Source organism: Dreissena polymorpha, chromosome 13 (genome assembly GCF_020536995.1).
Source record: "Dreissena polymorpha isolate Duluth1 chromosome 13, UMN_Dpol_1.0, whole genome shotgun sequence".
Lineage (NCBI taxonomy): Eukaryota > Metazoa > Mollusca > Bivalvia > Myida > Dreissenidae > Dreissena > Dreissena polymorpha.
The window spans coordinates 48031400-48058701 of NC_068367.1; the positions used below are offsets into that span (position 1 = coordinate 48031400).

At 36.3% G+C, this 27302-nt stretch overlaps 2 protein-coding genes across 3 annotated transcripts in view; one reads left to right on the forward strand and one right to left on the reverse strand.

The window, feature by feature from the left end:
• LOC127854644 (von Willebrand factor A domain-containing protein 2-like) overlaps positions 1–27302 on the forward strand; it is a 205609-nt gene that overhangs the window by 67080 nt on the left and 111227 nt on the right. The gene's annotated exons all lie outside the window — the stretch shown is intronic.
• LOC127854805 (uncharacterized) overlaps positions 1–27302 on the reverse strand; it is a 127638-nt gene that overhangs the window by 23945 nt on the left and 76391 nt on the right. For both annotated transcript variants that reach the window (XM_052389855.1, XM_052389856.1), the window contains 4 exons: positions 16441–16518; positions 15388–15547; positions 13706–13827; positions 11283–11357 (listed from right to left, as the gene is read on the reverse strand). In XM_052389855.1, the coding sequence (XP_052245815.1) occupies positions 11283–11357; positions 13706–13827; positions 15388–15547; positions 16441–16518 (435 nt within the window). The remainder of the gene's footprint in view (positions 1–11282; positions 11358–13705; positions 13828–15387; positions 15548–16440; positions 16519–27302) is intronic.

Consider the following 27302-nt stretch of genomic DNA (forward strand, 5'->3'; position numbering starts at 1 on the left):
AATGTAAAGCATTTTGACACTTGTCAAACATTAGGCCAACACTTGTTTATTATGTGTTATTCTTGGAGCAACACACTTGCAGATAAATGATATGTCATCCTTGGAAGAAAATTCATGCATAATCATTAGTTTTATGAAAAATCACAATCTTACATTTTCTACATGCTGAATTGCAGTGGCATATGGTGTCAACATAGCTTTCAAGAGGTCCAGAGTTCAATACCCACTCTAGAGTTGATATGGTATCCCCTTAGCTATCAGATGGTCAAGACTTAAATACAAACTCAGGAGGTGTTCACAATACTAATCCAATATCTGCTTCAACTCAGGAAACAGATTTTAGCGCATCTTATAAAGACTAGGGCTATTATTGGAATCAAGCAATAAAACATAGTTTAAAACTAAATTTTACATTTAAACTTGAAAAAAACCCAGAGTAAACAATTAATACAAAAGCATGCAACATGGATTCATGGAAACATTCAATCTTTCGTGCCTCAAGAAAAGCTGTGAAGTAGTATCAGCTGACTCTAGTGCAGTGTGCACATTTCAATTGTTGGGCATTCAATAATCAAGTGGTCGCAACCAAATTAAGCAGCTTAATTAGCAAAACAACATGACCAATATTTCATTTTTTGTGAATATTGTTATCTTTACAGGTATAGTCGTGTCATTCATACAGTTTTCTGGCTTAAAACTCATGAAAATTGCATGTATGAGAAAACTTTTCATAACAAGATGGCCATGGTGGTCCTTAAGGGCTAACCTGATGTCACAAAGACAAAGTGTTGGAGACATTAACTAATGAAAGGCTAAGTAAGCAAGTAACAGAACAATTGGTAGACTGAAATGAACCAGACACATGCTTTTGATACGTTTATTTGACTTTTGACCTTTAAGAGTGACCTTGACATTTGAAGTCATATGAAAGGCAATATACCCGACATCAATCCATGCTGAGTGTTCTCCAGAAAAATTTGAGAAGCCAGTTATATTTTCAAAGTAGCCGGCTGCTCAGCAATACAACGGGTGTATTTGCACCTTTTCAATTAATATTTTTGGGAAGGTAGCCTGCATCTTGATTGAATGTAACCGGTGAAATTGCCGGCTGCCTGTGCTTCCAGAGAAAACTGCTCAATTTACCCTCTAATTCACTAGGCCTAAATTTACCCCCTTAATCCACAGGCCTCAGTGTTCCCTCTAAATCCCAGGCCTCAATGTTCCCTCTAAAGCACCAGGCCTCAAGGTTCCCTCTAAATCCCCAGGCCTCAATGTTCCCTCTAAATCCCAGGCCTCAATGTTCCCTCTAAAGCACCAGGCCTCAATGTTCCCTCTAAATCCCCAGGCCTCAATGTTCCCTCTAAATCCCCAGGCCTCAATGTTCCCTCTGAAGCACCAGGCCTCAATGTTCCCTCTAAATCCCCAGGCCTCAATGTTCCCTCTAAATCCCCAGGCCTCAATGTTCCCTCTAAAGCACCAGGCCTCAATGTTCCCTCTAAATCCCCAGGCCTCAATGTTCCCTCTAAAGCACCAGGCCTCAATGTTCCCTCTAAAGCACCAGGCCTCAATGTTCCCTCTAAAGCACCAGGCCTCAATGTTCCCTCTAAATCCCCAGGCCTCAATGTTCCCTCTAAATCCCCAGGCCTCAATGTTCCCCCTAAATCCTCAGACCTAAATGTTCCCCATAGATCCCAGACCTCAATGTACCCCATAGATCCCAGACCTCAATGTTACTTCTAAATCCCCCAGTCTAAATGTACCCTATAAATCCCCAGACCTCAATGTTCCCCATTGATCCCAGACCTCAATGTACCCCATAGATCCCAGACCTCAATGTACCCCATAGATCCCAGACCTCAATGTACCCTCTAAATCTCCTGGCCTCAATGTACCCATAGATTCCCAGACCTCAATGTTCCCTCTAAATCCCCCAGTCTAAATGTACCCTATAAATCCCCAGACCTCAATGTTCCCCATAGATCCCAGACCTCAATGTTCCCTCTAAATCCCCCAGTCTAAATGTACCCTATAAATCCCCAGACCTCAATGTTCCCTCTAAATCCCCCAGTCTAAATGTACCCTATAAATCCCCAGACCTCAATGTTCCCTCTAAATCCCCCAGTCTAAATGTACCCTATAAATCCCCAGACCTCAATGTTCCCCATAGATCCCAGACCTCAATGTTCCCTCTAAATCCCCAGGCCTCAATGTTCCCCCTAAATCCTCAGACCTAAATGTTCCCCATAGATCCCAGACCTCAATGTACCCCATAGATCCCAGACCTCAATGTACCCCATAGATTCCCAGACCTCAATGTTCCCGCTAAATCCCCCAGTCTAAATGTACCCTATAAATCCCCAGGCCTCAATGTATCACACTTAATACCAAGACCTCAATGTTCCCTCTAAATCCCCAGACCTCAATGTATCACACTTTATACCAAGACCTCAATGTATCCTCTAAATCCCCAGGCCTCAATGTACCCTTTAAATCCCCAGACCTCAATGTATCACACCTTATACCAAGACCTCAATGTTCCCTCTAAATCCCCAGACCTCAATGTATCACACTTTATACCAAGACCTCAATGTACCCTCTAAATCCCCAGGCCTCAATGTACCCTCTAGATCCCCAGACCTCAATGTACCCTTTAAATCCCCAGACCTCAATGTACCTACCAAGACCTCAGTGTTCCCTCTAAATCCACAGAGCACAATGTACCCACTTAATCTTAGAACTCAATCTTCATCCTTAAACACAAGACATCAATCTACCCCACTTAATCCTGGCATCACAGCCATTCATTTTTGGATCAAGTTTTGTATTTGACTTAATTTTTACCCCTTCAATATATGTGTATATTGTTAAGACTTTGTTTTCCCAAATAATTCAAACAATTTAGAAAAGTTTGATGATAATATTGCTTTCAAAATTAATTTTAATGGTTGTAAACTTAACAGACTGTGACCTCAACTGGCCAGTAAAGTAATGAGCAACCAGGCCCAGACATCAATGTACACCTGACTTCCCAAAGGAGTCCAAACACCAGTACCTCTGTTGCAGGCACCACTCCTCTGGTGTGGCTCATACTGCTAATTAAGGGTGGTGTTTCCCCAGACATAGCCAGACAGGTGTAGCACATGTTGATGGAAAATTAATGGCACTTATACTTAATGATTTGGCAAAGAACATAAAAACAATGGCTGCTATCTGCATCATGATAAAGCATGTTTTCACCTTTTTTAGCAAGACAGTGTAATTAATGGCACTATACATGAGAGTTTTTAAAGAATGACAACTATCTTGTTTTAATTGTAACATTCTTGATTTAAAAACTTCATTAAAATACTGACAAGTTAAGGCAATTAATTCATCAGTTATTTACCAACAGTTTAAATAATACTACTATTTAATATTATTAAGTTACTGTACAAAATGTCCAGTTTGCTGATCACAATTAGTTTGCTTATATATGCATATGAAAGTCTCAACCTTAGATGACATGTAATCAAAAGCTCACAATACTTCAAACCCATGTACTGGTACTACCCAGAAAAGAGACTCAAACTGATTAAGCATGCATCTAGCTTTTGAGCATATCAAGCTTACATAAACAGGTTCTCACTTTACAATTGTGGAAATATAGCTAAATATCGAATTGTTCTGATCCATTATTTTTTTAAATACTGAGTGACTTTATAACAGTTTCTGATAAGAAACAAACACTTAAATGAACCAGGGGATTTATAATCAAATATTTAGTATGAGATATCTTCTTTAACAGTGCATTAATTCCTACTTCAGTTTTTAAATGCAGAAGATCCCTTTCTGTTACTAAGCAGTTTTAACATACTGACAAATAAAAACAAACAATACAATTTATACCGACCTATGTTATCTTCTGATGGAACGTACGGCAGTTTTCTTCCAAAATATAAAATCTTCAGTTAATTCTTTCAATGAGAACATAATCCAGAAAGACAACATACACAAAATTCAGTTTCCACGGCAACCACAGAATTACACCCCCCTCATGGGTGAATCAGCATGGAAAGTAAAGGCACAACACAAAGCAACTTTGATAAAATCTACTTCCAACACATAAAATGTATGGTCACAACAAACTATCATATCAACTCTCAACTTGATTCAAAACTCTATTCACTGACTCAATTTTTTATATTTACATTTTTTATTGAAAAAATAACACAAAATTATCCCAGCAATAGCTTAACAATCATAACACATGAGGCTATTCACTGAGCTGGCTTTTAAATCCTTTGTTAATAATCCTATGTTGCGGAAACATGAAAATCAAATGCAGAATCGTCTGTATTCCTTTAGATAGGGAAATTCAAGGGAGGCGAATCCGACAAGAGAAAAGCATCCCAGGGAAAATCTATTTATAGAAGATCGTCTGCTGGTTTTGACAGACCTCATGTCCTTAAAGTTAGGCTATGACCATTAAATTTTACCAATTTAATTTTATAAATTTCTTCAAATATTTTTTTTTTTGACATTTAAAACAAAAAACAAAATTGTGTGTTTTTCATAGATGAGAGTTTGATATTTTTTGTTTTAATATAATTCTTGGTTTTCCAGGGTAAGTTTTGACCCCCAGATGCATTATTTAAACAATATTTTAGAGGACCTCACAATGATATCAAATTCCAAATATGAAAGCCATGAGCTTTGGGGTATTAGACAAGAAGATTTTTAAAGATATTTCTTTATCACTCTATTTAAAAACTACCGACCCCTTAGGCGGGGCCAGTTTTTACCCCAGGCATAATTTGAATGAACAGAGGACCTCTAGATGATGCTACATACCAAATATGAAAGCCTTGGACCTTATACTGTCAGACAAGAAGATTTTAAAATGTATTTTCTGAACATACTTTGTGAAATTGATGACCCCTGGAGTGAAGCAAGTTTAGATAATTTGAACAATTTGACCTAAAGACAATCCTGTACAAAAATAACTTTATGAGTTAATACAATTTTAATGTTCACAGTTACTTAAAGTAACATTTTGAATGGAGACTTTCATGGGCAGTGAAGGTCTTTTTGTACCCTCTGAAAACAAACTGCAGTAAGCAAAATAAGAGTTCACTGACAAGTTTATGTGTTCAACCTTACTAAGTTACAATCTGATGGAGTTCCCAAAATATTGTCTTGATCATGAACAAAATGGCAAGCATACTTTACAGGGGGCAATTTAGGAGTAAAAGTAACATAATTGGTACATTACAACCACAGACCCCCACCCCATACACTCATTTCTTTTTATATCCACATGTATTCACTGTGCCTCCAAAAATATTGTTAAACGAGTATTATTTGTAGGATTTTAATTTTCGTGTATTTCGTGTAACATTTCAAGTGAAAATTCAGTGCGGCATTAATAAAAAAATGTCTTGCATTTGGACCTTCGTTAATTGGTACTTAGTGATGTTAAATTAATAAATGTGTGTTTATAATTGCACTTGATTGCCACTTCTTGACCCTTTGCATGCTGGGAAATTTATCGTCTGCTAAAATGTCGTCTGCTGAATTTCTACAATTAGCATTTCTTCGAAAAATTTTCAAAAATTACTATCAGAATAGCAAACAGTTTGGATCCAGATGAGACGCCACGTTCTCATCTGGATCCAAACTGTTTGCAAAGGCCTTCAAAATTCGGTTCCCGCATTGTAAGGGTTAACTGGCTTTGTTGTTCTGAACATGCATTTATATTTTGCAACTGTTTATTGGGGGTCCACTGCTTAATTTACATTTTGCAATCTTCTACAGTATCCTACTGTGTTTGTATAGAAGGCTTTTTTTGCTTAATTGACACATCACTTATGGGGAACACTTTTCGCAGTCTACATCCCTTTTACACCCTTATGTGTAACAAACATAGTATTAGGCTGGTATTCCATCTGTCCATATTCGCATCCGTATCCGCAAAAAAATAGAACTAGTTGAAATGCACTGCGCTTATTCCATTCATCCGCATCCACATATCAGCACCAGCAATAGGCGTCCGCAAAAGAACGCTCAAGTGAGCATTCTAATGCGGATGCGGACAAGATACGGACGGCATTTAGCACGATGAGGTGAGCTGTCATCTCAAAAATCAACTGAAAACTAATCAAATTCATGAACAATTACCCTGAATTATACAACCAACGCAGTTCTGCAAATCGGGACTCTGATTTCACTACAAATGTTTGGAAATTAAAGCATAGCCAAGGCACTAGAATTAGTAATACCATTTGCATTCTTTTACAGACAGAATGATGATTTGTACTTTATATCTACTTAAATTCACGTTTCTCCATCATAATAATCAAAATTATAAATTTAAATATATAAAAAAATATAATTATATATATAATAAAGCAAGATATGTTTGATGTATGCAGATAAATGGAATATAGCGTCTGTATTATGATTTTGCGGATACGGATGCGGATAGATGGAATACTAGCCTAATATCCTTAGCAATTCATTTATCAAATAAAAAAGGAAATCCACAATTTCAATCGCCCACAAAATTGTTATATTTGAATAACACAAAATTACATGTCAACGAAAATAAATGGGTTTACAGTACTATCCAAATACCTTGTGCAGGGATGTATCAAAATAACTTATTATCCATCATGCAGTTTAATTAGAAGCTATCAAGCCCACTCTGCATTTCCATGGAAATCTTGCAGACCACAAAACAGCCAAAACATTCTGGGAAATAAATCAGTATAAACCCAGCAGCAATGGAATGCTAATGATTTCCCTCAAAAATGAAACAATAGCAAGCAAAGCCTAAATTAAAGATGTCTTTTGTTTTTCCTCCTGTGACCCATGCTAAAGAAGGGTGGGTTGATTATTTTTCAGCCTAACTGCCAAACCCAGGTTTGGACCTTATATATTAGCAAATAAAGTGTTGAGTTTTTTGCTTGCCAATAAACCCAAATGATTCAATCATAAAATTGTTTTATTTAAAGAGATATCCCATCCAACATTGGACAAGTGTCTCAATTTAGAGACGAATGGGGAACCATTTGTCCTTTTTATCAAAACTATTCCTTATATTAAAGTTTTATTAGTAAGTTTGTAAATGAATTTTTTTTTTAAATACCAAACTGTATGAACAAGTCCCTTTAAAGTGATATTATGGGCATCTAACAGTATATACATAGGTGTCTATCGCAACCGTTGTTTATTTTTGGTGTTTTCACTTCATCTACACTTAAATTTGTTAATGCAGCATCAACATACTAAAACAATATCCCGGAAAGAGAAAAAGAATCCATTTGAATATCAACGTACTTTCGTTTTGACAACTGACGACAGGAATGATTCGATGTACGATGGGAGTCTAAATGTAGTTTTCATGCAGATTCGTTCATACGACACAAAGACACAATTTTGTTTTATGGATCATTTTGGCTTAGAGGACTTGGTGAGTCATATAAAATATCGATATATAATATATATTTTTTATAAACAACTGCTAGCAAAATGAGTTGTAGATAATTGGTCAGTTACCACATTTTAACTAATTCTTTTGATCTGTTAATTCTTTTCAGCTCAATTCAACAGTGAAAAATGCCCATAATATCACTTTAACTCAATGTTACCGGGCTTAAGCACTAATTTCTGCACTGAAATTTCTTTAAAGAAATTATAAACCAAATAATTATCTTTCACACAGACCAAAATCGCAGACTTTTCAAATGTTTATTCAACATTTCTGAATGTTTAAAATGCACAATATATTCCCCTGTCATGGACTGGTTTAGCTGTTCACTTCTCCATCTGTGCCACACAACTTTTGCAGAGACTGGTTTTCAAATCTGCCATATGTTGCAGTTATATTATTCTGCAGCTAATGAAAAGTGACACTCATGAGTAATTTGAAATATTTTATAGACCTGGTGTAAATGTATGGGGAAAGCATTAAGACATAAAAATTTTCTCAGCAGAATGGTTATTGCATAAAAAACATTTGTAAAGGAACGAAAGGCATAGGTCACAAAGACCAGACTCTGTATCATCTTGTAGGCAACTTTAGACAATAGATCTAGTGCACTAACACTGGACTCTAGAAGTCATGTTAACACAGTTCACTAATCTAGTTTACTATGACTAGATTCTTCAGATCTCTATTATCTTGTAGTCAAGTTTACACAGTAGGTCTAGTTCATCAAGGCTATACACTTAAGATCTGTATTATATCAAGTTTTACACAGTAGGTCTAGTTCACTGAGACTATACACTTAACATCTGTATTCTATCAAGTGTACACAGTAGGTCTAGTTCACAGAGACTATACTCTTAAGATCTGTATTCTATCAAGTGTACACAGTAGGTCTAGTTCATCGTGACTATAGTATACCCTTAAGATCTGTATTCTATCAAGTGTACACAGTAGGTCTAGTTCATTGAGACTTTACACTTAAGATCTGTATTCTATCAAGTTTACATAGTAGGTCTAGTTCGCAGAGACTATACACTTAAGATCTGTATTCTATCAAGTGTACACAGTAGGTCTATTTCACAGAGACTATACTCTCAAGATCTGTATTCTATCAAGTGTACACAGTAGGTCTAGTTCACTGAGACTATACACTTAACATCTGTATTCTATCAAGTGTACACAGTAGGTCTAGTTCACTGAGAATATAATCTTAAGATCTGTATTATATCAAGTGTACACAGTAGGTCTAGTTCACTGAGACTATACTCTTAAGATCTGTATTCTATCAAGTTTACATAGTAGGTCTAGTTCATTGAGACTATACACTTAAGATAGGTATTCTATCAAGTGTACACAGTAGGTCTAGTTCACCTAGACTATACACTTTAGATCTGCATTCTATCAAGTTTACATGGTAGGTCTAGTTCGCAGAGACTATACACTTAAAATAGGTATTCTATCAAGTGTACACAGTAGGTCTAGTTCACTGAGACTATACTCTGAAGATCTGTATTCTATCAAGTTCACATAGTAGGTCTAGTTCACTGAGACTATACACTTAAGATCTGTATTCTATCAAGTTTACACAGTAGGTCTAGTTCACTGAGAATATACTCTTAAGATCTGTATTATATCAAGTGTACACAGTAGGTCTAGTTCACTGAGACTATACTCTTAAGATCTGTATTCTATCAAGTTTACATAGTAGGTCTAGTTCACTGAGACTATACACTTAAGATAGGTATTCTATCAAGTTTACACAGTAGGTCTAGTTCACAGAGACTATACACTTAAGATCTGCATTCTATCAAGTTTACATAGAAGGTCTAGTTCACTGATACTATACACTAAGATCTGTATTATATCAAGTTTACACAGTAGGTCTAGTTCACTAAGACTATACACTTAAGAGCTGTATTCTATCAAGTTTACACAGTAGGTCTAGTTCACAGAGATGATACACTTAAGATCTGTATTCTATCAAGTATATACACAGTAGGTCTAGTTAACAAAGACTATAAAAAGATCTAAATTATATCAAGTTTACACAGTTGGTCTATTTCACAAAAACTAGACGCTCAAGATCTTTATTATCTAGTAGTCAACTGTACTCAGTAGGTCCACTACTGATTAGTTCACGTCAATTTAATTTCAATTAAATCTAACAAACTATATAACTATAATTGCACTTTTCGCAAAATGGCGAGGAAAAGGCCTGAGTTCACTAAGATTCACTAAGATTAGACTTTTAAGATCTGTATTATCTTGTGGTCATGTTTACAATGTACATGTTGTGTATGTCTAGTATCAGAAGATTAGACTGAAAGGTCCTTGTAAAATATATTACTTTTAGTCTTATTCATTACTAATTAACCAATGTGTCTTAAGCTCAAATTGTACCATCCTTCTCATTTGTCAATATTTAAAGTTTAGTCTAAGGTAGGGAGTAAACACTTTTGTAGTTGTGGAACAATAATACCTTGTTTCCACATTCATTATAAATATTTTATGTAAATTACAAACATGAACATACTTGGAGACTGTAACATGACTTTGGAAATTCAACAGACTCTTCCAAGTCTCGTTTTGAATTGTTTCTTATGCTAATATAAGTAACCAATATGAGTCGTGTTCTGAGAAAATTGGGCTTAATGCATGTGCGTAAAGTGTCGTCCCAGATTAGCCTGTGCAAAGAGGGACGACACTTTCCGCTTTTATGGTATTTTTAGTTTCAAGGAAGTCCCCCCTTACAGAAAATCAAGTTAAGGCGGAAAGTGTCATCCCAGATTAGCCTGTGCGGAATGCACAGGCTAATCTGGGATGACACTTTACACACATGCATTATGCCCAGTTTTCTCAGAACAAGGCTCATATGAACATAAACAAACAGTCATAACACATTAACTCATAACTCATTCAACTTTTTATTCTTTTTTCCTTGGTCTTTTTAAAATCATACTCCCCATGTGTATTTTCCCTACTGAGGCTGCATCCAATACAGTATTGATTAATGACTCACTCAACTGCAGCATGCATCAACACTATCAGTTGTAGCTATTAATGCTAAAGCTGGCACATCAGAATGTATAGCAGATGTTACAACTTTATGGAAAATTATCATTTTACAACCATTTTATGAAAATTAGGCACTGTGCTCCATACAAATTTTACTTGAACTCCAAATACCTTAAATTTATAAAGACAACTAAACAAATTTTAATATTTTCAGCAAGGGAGAAAACTACCACAGAAAATTTAGTTTTAAGCTTGAATTGTTTCCCTTGAAAGCTACTTTTTAACATGAATTCTACCTTTCCTGTAGCCTCTATGTCTACACATACTAAAGATTATCAGATTGTTTTTGTAACATTGTGGTACCTTTGTTATTAGCAAGCAATATTCTTCATGTTGATTCTGAATATCAGGAAACTTTGTGAAAAAAAGTTTTCTTTCTAATAAAGTGGGAGGCCCAAAATACTAATGGTTTTGAATTCCCAAGCATAAAGTTGAAACTTTTAACCGAAAGTAAGATATGTTCTCTGTGTTTATGGCCTGTGTATAACATGGAATTAAACTTTACATTGGAAGACATGCAGTCCTTCAAGTTCAGGGCTTACTCTGCCATTCGCCAAATTAGCCAATGGCTACAAATTGACCTATTTGGCTAAAGAAAATTCTATTTGGCTACACATTTTTCTTCATTAAAACTTAAAAAAGCCAAAAAAAAGAAGAATTTTGCCATAGCAAGGCAAATTTGGCTAACAAAATTTTTTGGCCAGGGGAAGCCCTGAAGTTGTATGCCTGCTATGCTTACCTGAATGAGGTTCTCTCTTCTTTTAGGGTCCATAGAGGCCCCTTTCTCTGAAGAGGAGGCCACAAGAAGATAGCGCTGAAATTAAAAAGGTCACCTTGGCAATGGTAAAGTTATAGGGCTGAACAACAAAGGATTTTAATTACAGTATTTAACCTGGGTTTGCAGACACTTAATTGTGTTGGCTTATTATCAAAAGCCCTTCTGAAAAACTGATAATAAATATGTAATTGACAAAAACACAAATAACGTCGCATTGAAATTCACATAAATGTGATTTTTTTGGGGGTCCAAGATGTTAAGTATACCCTTTGTATTAAATGATCTATTAAGTGTTTTAAAAATTATAAAATAAGAAACAAAATTGAAGACTTATGAAAATAATTCAACCCAAAAAAAAGAATTTATGAAATAGGTAAATATTATTTTTTGACCAAAAAAAATAATATTGAAAATAAGAAAATTATATAGTAAAGGCCTTATTAACTTCTTCATAGTTTTCTTCAAAGAAGTAAGTTGAGCATTGTATGCACAGTGGTGTTTTGTAAAATACTTAGAAAATTGCAGATGTGACTGAAGAACATTAAAAAAACCTGTGCTGTGTTTTTTTTACACCATTATGGGAATGGGTCAGGATGCCTTTGGATTGGGAAATATCGCATTCTTTTGAGTAAAATTTGGAAATTAATGTTGTTGATTTTATGCTTACAAATACTTTGAAATTGATAATAACAGTGATTTCAATAAGGTTCAACTTATGGAGCTGGGTTGGAGATAATTGACATGTTTACACTTATTAAAAAACAAATTGGTACTATTTGGGAAAAATATACTTTTTTCCATGGCGAATGGGTCCCTCTACCAGACCCAAATTTGATAGAAAAAAACACACCTTTGTTTGACTCAATAATCCAGTTAACACCAGAATGTACATCTATGTTACCAAGTCTATATATCTCCCTGTTACCTGCAGAGTGCAGACACGCATCAATTTTCCAATGCTTTATAGCTAGACAGACACAAAGGTAAGTACATAACTAATAAAGTGAATCCAACTAGAGACAGAACCTGCTCTGTCAAGGTCATTTTTTTCTTTTCTATACATTTTAGTTGTGTGAAATTCTATGAAACTGTTTTATTTTCTTATTTTCAATACTGTTAATAGTGGATAAACAATAATGGTTTAGTTGCAAGGTATATGATGGTTGAACAAATCATTTTAACCTCTATCTGAAATATGTAATGCTTGGGACTTAACACGTAATTTTGATAGGACAACGAAGTGCATAAGGAAAGCATAACTTAAGAGTTCAATCTTGCATAATGATTGTTTTTGCTTGCATTTTGTTTTACAATCTGCATCATCACTGTAGGATCCCCAAAATGGCTGATGCTTTGTTTGTTTTCATTATTTGGAATATAATGCCATGTTCAACAGTATTTCATCACATCCTGGCGGCCAGTTAACTTACTAACACTTCTCCTGGGTACCCAGTTAGCTGGTTTTCCAGTACTTAGAGCACTTACTTATGCTAGTAACTGGTCAACTGCCCTACGTGAATCAGAGAAAAGGAAAAAAAAATGCCTTAGAAATACTCTCAATACTAAACTGTACACAAATTATGTGATTGTGTAGGGAATTGAACCTGGGATCCTAGGAATTGCTGTTCAGTGCTACACCAACTGAGCTAACCAGCTTCTTTTCACTCATTAAAATCAGACACTTTCTATCCGAGAAATACTATTAGCCGCATCATGCAGAAATGAGTCATAAACCTTTCCCTCTCAGAAGCAAAGTGACAATGGCTATGTGAAAACAGTCACTCGCAGTCTGTTCCGGTTTTATGCTGTTTGCTGCTCATCAGTATCTAAGGGTTGGAAATAAAGCCTTTAAAACTTGAATCTAGTAAGAAAGGTCTTTAATTAAAATCATCTTTCAAAGAAACTACAAATTCTTCAAAATACATATGAGCCTTGTTCTGAGAAAACTGGTCTTAATGCATGTGCGTAAAGTGTCATCCCAGATTAGCCTGTGCAGTCCGCACAGGCTAATCAGGAACGACACTCCGTTTTTATGGTATTTTAAGTTTCAAGGAAGTCCATCCTTACCAAAAATCAAGTTTAAGCGGAAAGTGTCGACCCTGATTAGCCTGTGCGGACTGCACAGGCTAATCTGGGATGACACTTTATGCACATGCATTGAGCCCAGTTTTCTTAGAACGCGACTCATATCTAAGTTAGCGGCCAGCATACCTCATTAGCAGTCTGTGCATCTGCTCAGTCTGATCAGGAGCTACCCTGTCCTCTAATGACACCACAAAGCCTAGCATAACTTTTATTTTGGATGCGGAGTCTAGTCTTTGATGGACATAAAACCCATTTTCGCATTACTCAGCTCTTATGTTAAAACCAGTACTGTACTATACCTCTGGAGACTTGAACAGGTCATTCTTGAGTGGTCTGGACTCAAAGAGGATCTGATTCTTGGTATCGCGGGTCCACATCACCATGTTCTCTACCAGGGTATCATGGTCTTCCAGCACACGCTCTGTAGGAGACAGATTTGATTCGTTTAAATTTTTTGCTCTGTTTTCATGCTTTCAGTCATATGAGCCTCGTTCTGACAAAACTGGGCTTAATGCGTCCGCACAGGCTAATCAGGGACGATGCTTTCCGCCTAAACTTGATTATCTGTAAGGAGGGACTTTTGAAACTAAAACTTCCATAAAAGCGGAAAGTGTTGTCCCTGATTAGCCTGTGCGAACTGCACAGGGTTATCTGGGACAACACTTAACGCACATGCATTAAGCCCAATTTTATCAGAACAAGACATATATCAAGACTGTAAGTTTAACTTACTTCCACTGTTCCTAGGCAGGTTGGTTTACCAGAACATTTTGCGCATAATAATGCAAATAACAAACTAACTTCCTAACCCTTCCCATTCAAATGATGTGACCAGGCCAAGAATCAAACCATCTTTCCTCTGATCTGTAGTCAAGAGCTCTCCTTACCAGCTAATATAGTTACATTTGTTTCGTTTTATGCCACATTTTTTTTGCCTAGATATGGTAAAGACAAACATTGCCACCAAGTAAGTCACACTTGAGTAATTTTCAGTATTGACAAGGTTTTTCCAAGATTTTACCTGGTGACTTAGTACTTCATCTACTTAAAATCAGAAATTGTCAAGATAAACATTGTGACATGGCAAAGATAAATCAAGATTAAATCATTAATGTCACTTCTAGAGTCAAAACAAGGATTTTCAAAGATTAAACTTAGTGACCTTGTTTTTGAACCCAAGTGACCCAAACTCGTACTGCTCCTACATATTGTCGATATAACCATTCTAAAAAAGTTTCGTCAAGAATGAGTAATAAATGTGGCTTAAAGAATGGTAACTTTATTGCTCATTTCAAACCAGATTGAAACTCGGCCTATTTATTATTAAATAAACATTCTAACGAATGTGTGACACATCTGCTAATTCATGACAAATTCTGACATGTGCACAATATGAGCATCAGTACATGAAGTATTAAAGAAAACATTAAAAAACAAGATGTGTTTGTGAAACACTATGTCCCCCCCATATATTTGACCTTTGACCTTGAAGGATGACATTGACCTTTCACCAGTCAAAATGTGCAGCTCCATGAGACACATGCATGCCAAATATCAAGTTGCTATCTTCAATATTGCAAAAGTGTATATTGAATAAGCAATTTTGACCCATATATTTGACCTTTGACCTTGAAGGATGACCTCGCACTTTCACCACTCAAAATAATCAGCTCCATGAGATACAAATGCATGCCAAATATCAAGTTGCTATCTTCAATATTGCAAAAGTGTATATTGAATGAGCAATTTTGACCCATATATTTGACCTTAAAGGATGACCTTGACCTTTCACCACTCAAAATGTGCAGCTCCATGAGATACACATGCATGCTAAATATCAAGTTGCTATCTTTAATATTGCAAAAGTTATGGCAAATGTTAACATCTGACGCAAACCAACAGACAGGGCAATCACAATATGTCCCCCACTATAGTGGTGGGGGACATAAAAAACAATCCAAAGTGTGACAACCCTTCTTACCCATGAAGAGTTCCGGCATGTGCTCCACCACAGCCAGGTCAAGGTCAAGCCTCATGTGGTTCTTGTCTGCCAGTGTGGCTATCACCTCCAGTATGCTCATCTTCTCGTCTACCATGATGCTCTTGCTGCTGCCGTCACAAGCAAACGCACGCACAAACAACTGAAAAAGGCGCGTTCAGCAGTAATATCATGCGTTATCTTACTTCAAACAAAGAACATATTCCAGCTATGTTTCTGTCTTCATAAACATAAAAAAATAATATGCAAATTTGCATGAAATTAACTTAATTCCACTATACAAAATTTTGATACAGAACCGGTAAAATAATCTTTCAAATATTGGTTTGTATTCAATATTCCTTTAGATATCCATAACTACTTTGTGTCTTTTAATAATTAAGTTTTATACTAAGCATTGGATACCTGAAATAAGTTATATCTTCCAAAAAATGTGCTCTAAAATAAAAAGTTATTGCTCTTTGATAATTATACGTCACTTTTCATGTCCGCACAAGATCTCAGACACAAAAAATCTGAATTTGAGGAAACTTGATAGGAAGCTTGGTAATAGGATTTACATGCACATCCTTGTAAGGCAGTTATTGCCCTTTGATATTTAGCATATAACCATTTCTAATGAGTTCAAGGTATCTGTGTCAGACCAATGGAATCATCCGACTTTGATGAAATATTACAAGCAATATTCCTACAGGGCTTAAGTCATCACTTAATGTAACATTCTTCCGCTTCAGTGAATTTCAGAGAGTTATTGCCCTTTGAAATAATAAATCATATCGTAACAACTAATACACACACTGACCCCCAGCATCTTAGGGGAGCATCCAAAAGATTCACTGATATCCTGTTAAAAATGTTCAATGAAGATTTATTTGCAATTCTTTCATATTTCATCTTTATTAAAGTGGGACATTTATTATTTATCTTTCAGAAATTATAAGACAAACAGTTTGGCCAATCTCAATACTATGTTTTAAATGCTTGTGAAATAATACTCAGCTTAAAGCTCTTACCAATTAAATATGTATGACCTACCTTTTTGATTTTTGCTTCTTTGATTTTTTCTAAAGCTATTCTAATTTTCTCTGCTTTTAATTTTGCCTTTTGTTCCTCCTGCAAATACATAATAATCTGTCACTGGTCAGTAAAACTAAACATTTGATTTAAATAACTGACAATTGGCCCCATAAAAAGTATCATTTTCTATGCATCCAATGAAAATTCTTGTGCTTATCATAGATTTTGGATTAAAATGACTGCCTCTTCATTTATAACCAAAAACAAGAGCTGTCACCATAGGATGACTTATGCCCCCTTTAAACGCTTGATAAAAGTTATGAGCTTTTTTCGAAACCTAAACACAGATTTCGAAACCTCAACGCGGACCCTAAGTTCAAGGTCAAGGTCACAGGGGTCAAAATTTTGTGCGTATGGAAAGGCCTTGTCCATATACACATGCATACTAAATATGAAGGTTATATCTCAAGGGACATAGAAGTTATGAGGATTTTTGAAACCTAAACGCAGATTTCGAAACCTAAACACGGACCCTAAGTTCAAGGTCAAGGTCACAGGGGTCAAAATTTATGTGCGTATGGAAAGGCCTTGTCCATATACACATGCATACCAAATATGAAGGTTATATCTCAAAGGACATAGAAGTTATGAGCATTTTTCCGAGACCTAAACGCAGATTTCGAAACCTAAACGCGGACCCTAAGTTCAAGGTCAAGGTCACAGGGGTAAAATTATTTGTGCGTATGGAAAGGCCTTGTCCATATACACATGCATACCAAATATGAAGGTTATATCTAAAGGGACATAGAAGTTATGGGCATTTTTCGAAACCTAATCGCAGATTTCAAAACCTCAACGCGGACCCTAAGTTCAAGGTCAAGCTCACAGGGGTAAAAAAATTTGAGCATATGGAAAGGCCTTGTCCATATACACATGCATACCAAATATGAAGGTTATATATCAAGGGACATAGAAGTTATGAGCATTTTTCAAAACCTAAACGCAGATTTCGAAACCTAAACGCGGACCCTAAGTTCAAGGTCAAGGTCACAGGGGTGAATTTTTTGTGCGTATGGAAAGGCCTTGTTCATATACACATGCATACCAAATATGAAGGTTATATCTCAAGGAACATAGAAGAAATGAGCATTTTTCAAACCTAAACGCAGATTTTGAAACCTAAACGCGGACCCTAAGTTCAAGGTCAAGGTCACAAGGGTAAAAATTGTGTGCGTATGGAAAGGCCTTGTCCATATACACATGCATACCAAATATGAAGGTTATATCTCAAAGGACATAGAAGTTATGAGCATTTTTCAGACCTAAACGCAAAGTGTGACAGAAAGACAGACAGACGGACAGACAGATGGACAGTCCGATCACTATATGCCGCCTTTTCTTCGAAAAGGGGGCATAAAAACTAGAGCTTTGTCACAGACATGAGTATCCCCCCACATGCTTCATTGACACAGACTATTTTGCATGCTGTCCTCACAAAAAAGAGAAGCTTATTTATGGCGATTTTTTATAATTATAATGGCATAATCATTTAGGGTCATTTTTGACCTTTGAACTCAAAGTGTGACCTTGACCTTGGAGATATCTACGCAATTCTTTCGCGCGACACACCGTCCAACAATAGTGCAAATGTGCCAAATGATTTTAAAATCTCACGATTAACAACAAAGTAATGGCCCAGACAAGCTCATTTATGGCCATTTTGGACCTTTGAACTCCAAGTGTGACCTTGACCTTGGAGATATCGACGTAATTCTTTGGCACAACACACCGTTCAATGACTGTGAACAAATGTGCCAAATGATTTAAAAATCTCACAATGAACGACATAGTTATGGCCCAGACAAGCTCATTTATTGCCATTTTTTACCTTTGAACTCAAAGTGTAACCTTGACCTTTGATATGACGACGTAATTCTGTTGTGCAACACACTGTCCAATTTTGGTGAACAAATGTGCCAAATGAGTTTTAAATCTCACAATGAACAACATAGTTATGGCCCTGACAAGCTCATTTATGGCCATTTTCGACCTTTGACATCAAAGTGTGAGCTTGACCTTTGAGATATCAACATAATTCTTTCGCGCGACACACCGTCCAACGATGGTGAACAAATGTGCCAATTGATATAAACAAGAGGGCCATGATGGCCCTGAATCGCTCACCTGACTCATTAAGATCAGATGAAAACTATGACCTCTATTGTCTACACAATGTTTTTCTATGATTTGACCTAGTGACCTAGTTCCTGACTCTAGATGACCCAAATACAATCCCAATCCAGATTTCATCAAGATAAACATTCTGACCACAGTTCATAAATATTGGATGAAAACTGTGACCTCTATTGTCACCACAAGGTTTTTCTATTTATTTGAACTAGATTTTTACCCCAGATGACCCAAATACAATCCCACCCAGATTTCATCAAGAATTCTGACCAAATTTCATAAAGGTTGGATGAAAACTGTGATCTCTAATGTCTACACAAGGTTTTTCTATTATTTGACCTAGTGACCTAGTTTTTGACCCCAGATGACCCAAATAAAATCCCAACCCAGATTTCATCAAGATAAACATTCTGACCAAATTTCATAAAGATTGGATGAAAACTGTGACCTCTATTATCTACAGAAGGTTGTTCTATTATTTGACCTAGTGACCTTGTTTTTGACCCCAGATGACCCAAATACAATCCCAAACCGGATTTCATCAAGATAAACATTTTGACCAAATTTCATCAAGATTGGATGCAAACTGTGACCTCTACTGTCTACACAAACAAATTGTTGACGGACGGACGCACAGACACACGCAGGCACGCACAACGGACGCCGGACATCACACGATCACATAAGCTCACCGTGTCACTTCATGACAGGTGACCTAAAAATATGTGTCGGAGATAAACATGAACAGTTGTGGTTAAAATCCCATAGAAACAAGGGCTGTTTGTAAAACATGCATGCCCCCCTATATGGGCTATAAGTTGTAGTAGCAGCCATTGTGTGAATACGTTTTTTGTCACTGTGAATGGTGGTGGTGGTGGTGGTGGTGTAGTAGTAGTAGTAGTAGTAGTAGTAGTAGTAGTAGTAGTAGTAGAAGTAGTAGTAATAGTAGTAGTAGTAGTAGTAGTAGTAGTAGTAGTAGTAGTAGTAGTAGTAGTAGTAGTAGTAGTAGTAGAAGTAGTAGTAGTAGTAGTAGTAGAAGTAGTAGTAGAAGTAGTAGTAGTAGTAGTAGTAGTAGTAGTAGTAGTAGTAGTAGTAGTAGTAGTAGTAGTAGTAGTAGTAGTGGTAAAAGTAGTACTAGTAGTGGCAGTAGTAGTAGAAGTAGTAATAGTAGACGTGGTGGTGGTGGTGGTGGTGGTGGTGGTGGTGGTGGTGGTAGTAGTACTAGTAGTAGTAGTAGTAGTAGTAGTAGTAGTAGTAGTAGTAGTAGTAGTAGTAGTAGTAGTAGTAGTAGTAGTGGTAGTTGTAGTAGAAGTAGTAGAAGTAGTAGTAGTAGTAGTAGTAGTAGAAGTAGTAGTAGTAGTAGTAGTAGTAGTAGTAGTAGTAGTAGTAGTAGCAGTAGCAGTAGCAGTAGCAGTAGCAGCATTACAAGACCAATACTTAAGAATGATCAAATGGGAAAAGGTAACATAGCACCAGCAGTAAATATGGGGCTCATTTACAGGTCAGATTTGGAATCTCTGCTGTAAAATGAGATTTTGAATGAATTAAAGGGAGGCAAATCTGTAATAAAAAGGACATGCATAAACCGTAGTTGTTTCCCTTGTTTGAACCATGCTAAATCCTTACAAGTTTGGAAAGAATTGGATGAAAAATTTGGACTTTATTGCATAAACACCATTTTCTCAATTCAAGGGGAGGTAATTCTGTACTTCATGGACCAATAATGCTCATTTTTTGTAGGGTTCGTGTCCTCATTGATATAAAGACACTGTGCAAATTTGGAAAGGATCGGACAAAAAATGTGGAAGATTTTTGAAAGTTTTCACAAAATAGGCAAAAACGAATAAACATGCAAAGTTCAACGAGCTCCTGCGGCCATGTTTTTTGACGAATCAAATTTCTTTGAACAACTTTTTTAGGGGAGCCCTCAAAGATCATCCCTGTGAAAATTTTTGAAAATCTGATGAGCGGTTTCTGACAAGAAGATTTTTAAGGTTTTTACCATATATGGTCATGGCGGCCATCTTGGTTATGCGATCAAATTTTTTTTAACAATTCTTTTGTCCCATGACCTAGGGATGCTCCACATGAAATTTAGTTGAAATTGGCTCAATGGTTTAGTAGAAGAAGATGTTTACAAATTGTTTACGGACGGACGGACGGACGGACGCCGGACGCTGAGTGATCACAATAGCTCACCTCGAGCTATCGCTCAGGTGAGCTAAAAACCTCACAATGAACGACATAGTTATGGCCCTGACAAGCTCATTTATGGCCATTTTTGACCTTTGAACTCAAAGTGTGACCTTGACTTTTGAGATATTGATGTAATTCTTTCGCGCGACACACCATCCAACGATGGTGAACAAATGTGCCAAATGATTTCAAAATCTCACAATGAACGACAAAGTTATGGCCCGGACAAGCATTATACCTTTGAACTCCAAGTGTGACCTTGACCTTGGAGATATCGACGTAATTCTTTCACGTGACACACCATCCCATTATTATGAACAAATGTACAAAGTCATTTTAAAATCTAATGATAAATGACATAGTTATGGTCTGGACAAACTTTTGGTTTAAAACGCACTTAGTGACCCTGTAACCTAGTTTTTGACCAGGCATGACCCATATTCAAACTTGACCTAGACATCATCTGGATACAACTTCTGACAAAGTTTGGCGAAGATCGGATGAAATTTTCGGGACAGACAGACCGACCGACAGACAGACCGACAAAGTGACTCCTATATAGCCCCCATAACCAGTAATGGGGGTATAATAATGAATAGAGAAAAATTGTACTTTTTTTTCTTATGGTGAAACTGAAATGCATTGCAATTTTTGGTGATTGATTTTTTTTTCTGTTTTCATTTGTTGCTGTTTTCATTGTGTCATTTGTCACTACATATGTATTGTAAATTGTAAGACAATTATATTCAGTACTTGAAAATTGATCCTTAAAAATGTGCACTTATTTGGACATCTGTTAGTTTCGTTTCAGCTGCCATCTTGGAAAACCACACTCAAAGCATGTGTATTCAGTGTCTTCCAAGATAAGCCTGTTCAATAAGGGATGACACATTTCTTCTTGTTGGAACTTTTCTTTAAACAGAAGTGTCTCCTATTTTTTTTATCTAGGCTGAAAGTATAAGGCTTATCTGGAACAATACTTTAGTTACATGCAAAAAGCACCATTTTCCCATAGCATGTCTCAAATGTCAAGGAAAAATAATGGGAGAATATTAAGAGCCATGCCTATAGATACCACAAACAACTTTGAAGGTATACAATAAAGCTTTAGATAGATACTTCTACCCTAATAGCTGGCTATTTATTTCTTCTAAAAATGCTATTTTATGAACATATAATCGACTTTACCTATTGCATGGACTCTAGATGAGACGGATATGAAATGGGACCGTATCGGCAAATATCTTGTTGTAACTTAGTCACATGACAGGTAGCTATCGATTAGCGTACATCGAAGCGCCAAGGTTATACATTTTGATGTACCCACTAACATCTTTTTTTTAAATTTTTCTTTAATTTCTCTGCCGATTTTGACAAATTATATAGAGGATATTTGTTGGATTCGGTGGATTATCGATTTTAATTCACGAGTGATCATAGAAAATAATATTTTCACGAGTGGCGCAGCCACGAGTGAAAATATATATTTCTATGATCACGAGTGAATTAAAATCGATATTCCACCGAATGCAACACATTTTCTTTTTATTTTATGCTTTTTTCACAGTTTATATACATTGTTAAAGAGTTTAACTAAAGAATTTCGCTAGGATAATGACGTCATTTCGTCAATAAATGACGTCATTTCACAGTAAACAATGAAAATTATCGATAATTTTCACTGATAATTTTCACTGTTTGAAACAGTGAAATTATCAGTTTTAATTCACTGACATTTTCTATAAACCACCGGAAAGCATAAAATAAATATCATTAGAAAGCCTACGTTACGTAGTTTTCAGATATATTAATTTATTTTATGTTTTTCTTCTGATTTGGGCAGCCCAGCGAGTTATAACTTTATCTTTTGCAAATATCACACCGTTTTAGAATCTAGATTTACGGATGACATGTTCGTACTTTATACCGATTTGTAGCATTTATATTTGGAGTTCAGTTTTAACAAGAAATATCTTTAAAAAAGATTTATGGCGTTGATTGTGGTTGGAGTTTATGGAAGGTAAAGATTTAAATGAATGAGATCAAGGATAGCTAATATCTTTTCTGTGCAGTTTTAGCTGCATCAAACGCAGTACGGGATGTTACGCGGAGTTTTCGCGGCTTATTTTACATTATTACATATTGCTGGTCATAAACCTATAGATACAAAACAGAAAACCAAAGTCAACCGGCCACACGCGAAGTCTCCGTACATATTTTAAATATGTATACGGGCGTTCTTCGAACAAACCTGTTTTAGTGGTTTATCGGGCATTGCTACATGTATTTGATTCGATTATTAACAGTATCGAGAATCATCGCGATCATACTTAATACATTAGTCAATATGATGCAATAATACATAAGTAAATATGATGGAATAATTCTTGTTAATTAATTAAAAATAATATTTATCATGGTATTGTTGAAAACACATTAATAATCTATTATTGACATGCCATAATAATATTGCTGGATATCTTCATTTAACATCTTTCTGGTAAAGAAAATTCCAGTTCACCTAGTTCACGCTATAGCCTATTATTTTACTGACCGCGAACTCCGATCAGCACATAAGGTCTGACCTGTATATAAACTCTGACATTCAAACACACTAACCGCGAACTGACCCCTTATACCTCGCGGGTTGAAATGCAATGCATTAAAGTGAGGCATCGTTTCCACTGCTCTTTATACTTTTAGATATAACATTTTGACAGGAATATGGAAGTCAGTACTAAATATGAGAACATGGCCTTTAAGTACACAACGTTCTCGCGCTGGAAATCCTCTGAAAATAAAAGGTGCACGCACAAACTGTATTGATGTCGAGATTGAGTGTAAAACTGTTCTATCTATTAAGCCTTTTTATTAGAGATAAAACTGTTTCATGCTGAACACGCAGTAAAACAGTATTACAAAGACGCGGACATGTTTCCAATGTTCTAGTGGTATTTTCAAATCAGTCAATGCAGTCAATGAAGTGTATTCATCTGTACTTGGCCACGGGAAGTTTTATTTGAATTCGATTGGACGCTAACAAAGGTCACGTAAGGTGAAAAGCTGGCGTAGTCAGCTCCGCCGAAAAATTACATCTTGCTTAGGAGAATAGAATTCTGTATACGATAGAAAAAAATGGTTTTAAAAATAAAAGTTAGTAAGGAATGAATGCGTACCAAATGCACATTAATTCTTCAGACAAACCATGCAATACATGCAGCAATATCAGAGAAAACACTGGTTTATCACCTGAGCCGCCACACAAATGTCTGCATCATTAACAAAATCTGTACCAGTACAAGTGTACTACATATACACTCTCTTCTGCAACCCCTTCTCAGACATCATGAAAACAATTATTTCCTTGCACAAGAAGAAACATAAAGGTTATTACCCAAAGCCACTAATTCCATCAAATTTTATAGGGAAAACATATTGGAAAGCATTTTAGTGCATTCACTTGCATTATCCAACAAATCGTGATTACATTCCATCATGCATATGTTCATGTTTGAAGTTTCTCTGGGCTTGTCATTACTGTAGATGTATCAGAATTCAGTTCTCTTGAGAACATGTTCACCTTAATTGTTCACTGTATTTGTATAGTTTGCAGTTTATGAGGTCCTTCTGCACCTAAGGCAGGGTATGTGAGGACCCAGAGTGTTTCCCAGGTCTGTATGAACTTACTAGACTATGTGAGGACCCAGAGTGTGTCCCAGGTCTGTATGAACTTACTAGACTAACTACAGTAATATGATTTATCGCAGTGTTCTCCGGAAGAACCGGCGGCCGGCGATTTCGCCGGCTACTGACAGTCTAGGCGCCGGCTACTTTCCCAAAAAATATCAATTGAAAACGGCGCAAAAAACGCCCGTTTTAATTCCAGTTGTGACGCGATTTTTCAATTTCGTCTTTCTATTAACTAACCGGATGTTTCTATTCTAATGCGCGTTAATTTTGCGCAGAACAGGAAGAAGCACGGATAAAACCGATCGATAAAGTACACTCCACGCGTTTTCCCCAATTTCTCTCGCTTCTCCGCGGGCAGTGACCTGGAGGGAGATTAAGAAAATCCCGCGATACGCGGCGTTTGCATGATTTTGGACGCGGCGGTTAACGATCGGCAAAATTGATAAGCCGACGCGGCGGCCCTGGGCGTTGGCACTCGGGGGAAATTCCGCGTTTAACGAGATAACGATCAATTTAACGTTGTTTGACTTCCTGATTTTCAAATAAAATTACATTTATTACAAGTACATACATGTAGTATAATATATACAATTAAAAAAAAACCAAGATAGATCGATCCCGACGTGGTTGTAGAAGTAGTTGTTGTTGTATAGAAAACTCGTTGATTTACGACAAACAAAGCGTCGTCTTTTATCTGATACTTACCAATTAATACAGGGAACAAAGGGTGGAGTTTAACAGTTAATTGAACACGTGTTTTACGAAAAGTTGAGTCCTGAATGGCCGTAATTACTTGGTCTAAGCTTTGACACAACAAATAAATCTATCTCGGATTTCCCGACAAAGGCCATTTTCCCAACTTTTTGTACAGTTACTAATAATGGCGTCCGCGTGTTTACGAAATTCGAAACACATTCATCTTAAATAACGGTGTCTTGTTGGATAATTACTGGATTTTATTTTTTTATTTCATTTTTTGGTATGCCCAGTAGCACACTGCTAACGCGGTGTTGCGCGGCGGTCACTGATAAGAACGGAAATCGTCTGCATTTACCGACTTGGCTAAAGTAATACACGCCGCTGGAATTAGCGAACGCGGAGTAACGCCGAGCGTTTTATCGAGTGCACCTCGCTTTCCAACGCCGCGTGAACACTTATGCAGATCTCTTTAAATGGACCCGCCATCAAATCTGAGGAGTGCAGCCAACTGCTTTCTGATGCAGCTCTGATCTGGAGAAAGACACATGTAAGGAACCTTCCTCCTATAAAACAACTGCCAAGTGTTGGTGGATCAGCTCACACGGACAACTTTCACCCAACAGTTACAGTGGAGTGTGGAAGTCAGACAGATTTAGAAAGTATTATTTTTTCCATCTTTAATCCGAGATGATTTACCTCATCATACACCTGTCCCCAAATAATTAAATTCTATATGATTTTGCTATTTAGCCTTGTTTGTTTTGCCAATTTGATAAAAACAATTACCTGATCTATTATTTGATTCCACATGTACTGCAGTACCTACATAACATTTAAGATTGCTATATTATCAGCAAGTTTGGAAGTCATCATAAGCAGTTTGTATTTATAACTGGTTCCTATTTCTTCTTTATAAGAAGTTGGTAAACTGTTCAAAAGTAAAAAATGTGTTTCCAATGTCTCTAGTGTTTTTTTATTACTATCAATTCTAGTTATTCAATGCAAAATGTAACATCTTTGAACAATAAGTTTTTTATCAAAGAATATTTAAAGCAGTGGAAGCTTATTCTTGATGCAGCTCAAAACAGATGCATAAAGCTCATACAAGAGCTTTCTGCATAACTTTTTCACTGCATTAAACAGCCTACTACTATCTGAAAGATCACTGCTAAATTTACATAATTTTATGAACAATATCTAGTGGCAATTATAATGTAAACTGAACAGGTAAAGGGTTAAACCAACCAATGTCAATATTTCATAATTTAGAGTAAAATTGACTTCTTTTGTTCACAGAGATGCCACCACTGGGACAATCTCTGGAAGAGGAGGACCTGAAAAAGCTACAGAACGACCTTAACCAGTTTGTCCAAGTGCAGCCTGAGCCAGCCCCACAGCTTGGAGAAGCAGAATACCAAGATGCCCTCCACGCCCTTGGCATGGATGACCAAGGATCTGGGCTAGATTCTGACTATGGATCTTCAGATTCAGATTATTAAAAAACAGTTGTTGCAATTTCATGTTTCTTTTTTCAAAGTTTGTGAGAGAGTTATTCAATAAATTTCAAATAAAATAAATATTTTATTTTCTATGAAAAATGCTAGGTTACTTCAATCTAAGAAAAACTCCCTAGAATGCACCAGATTGCACCATTTCACTCATGTACTTTAAAAAAAAATCAAGGTCTTCGATAGCTAAAGAAACTTCAGCGTACAGTTTATTTAGTATTGACAGACCCGTACAAAATCGCGCCAGTCAAAAATCAAAAAGCAACATTTAAAGTTATGGTTGCCAGAACTAGGTCGTCGATGGTGTACATGTATGTTGACATCGACAGCATTTTGTCAGGAGCAATCGCCGCCATATTGGATTTTGATCATTTTCTTTCGAAAATAAAATGAATTATAGTAAAGTAAAATCTTCTTTTCGCGGTCGTAATGTGTTAAAATTCGCATACTGCATAGATTGAATGTAGGCATATGGTGATATTTTTACTTGTTTTACAGTTGTGTGTGAATTTTTTAAAGACTATTTTGCGTACCAGAACAAGTACATGTATATCACTACGCATGGTTACATTTGTCAGATTTTAAGCGCTTTTATGA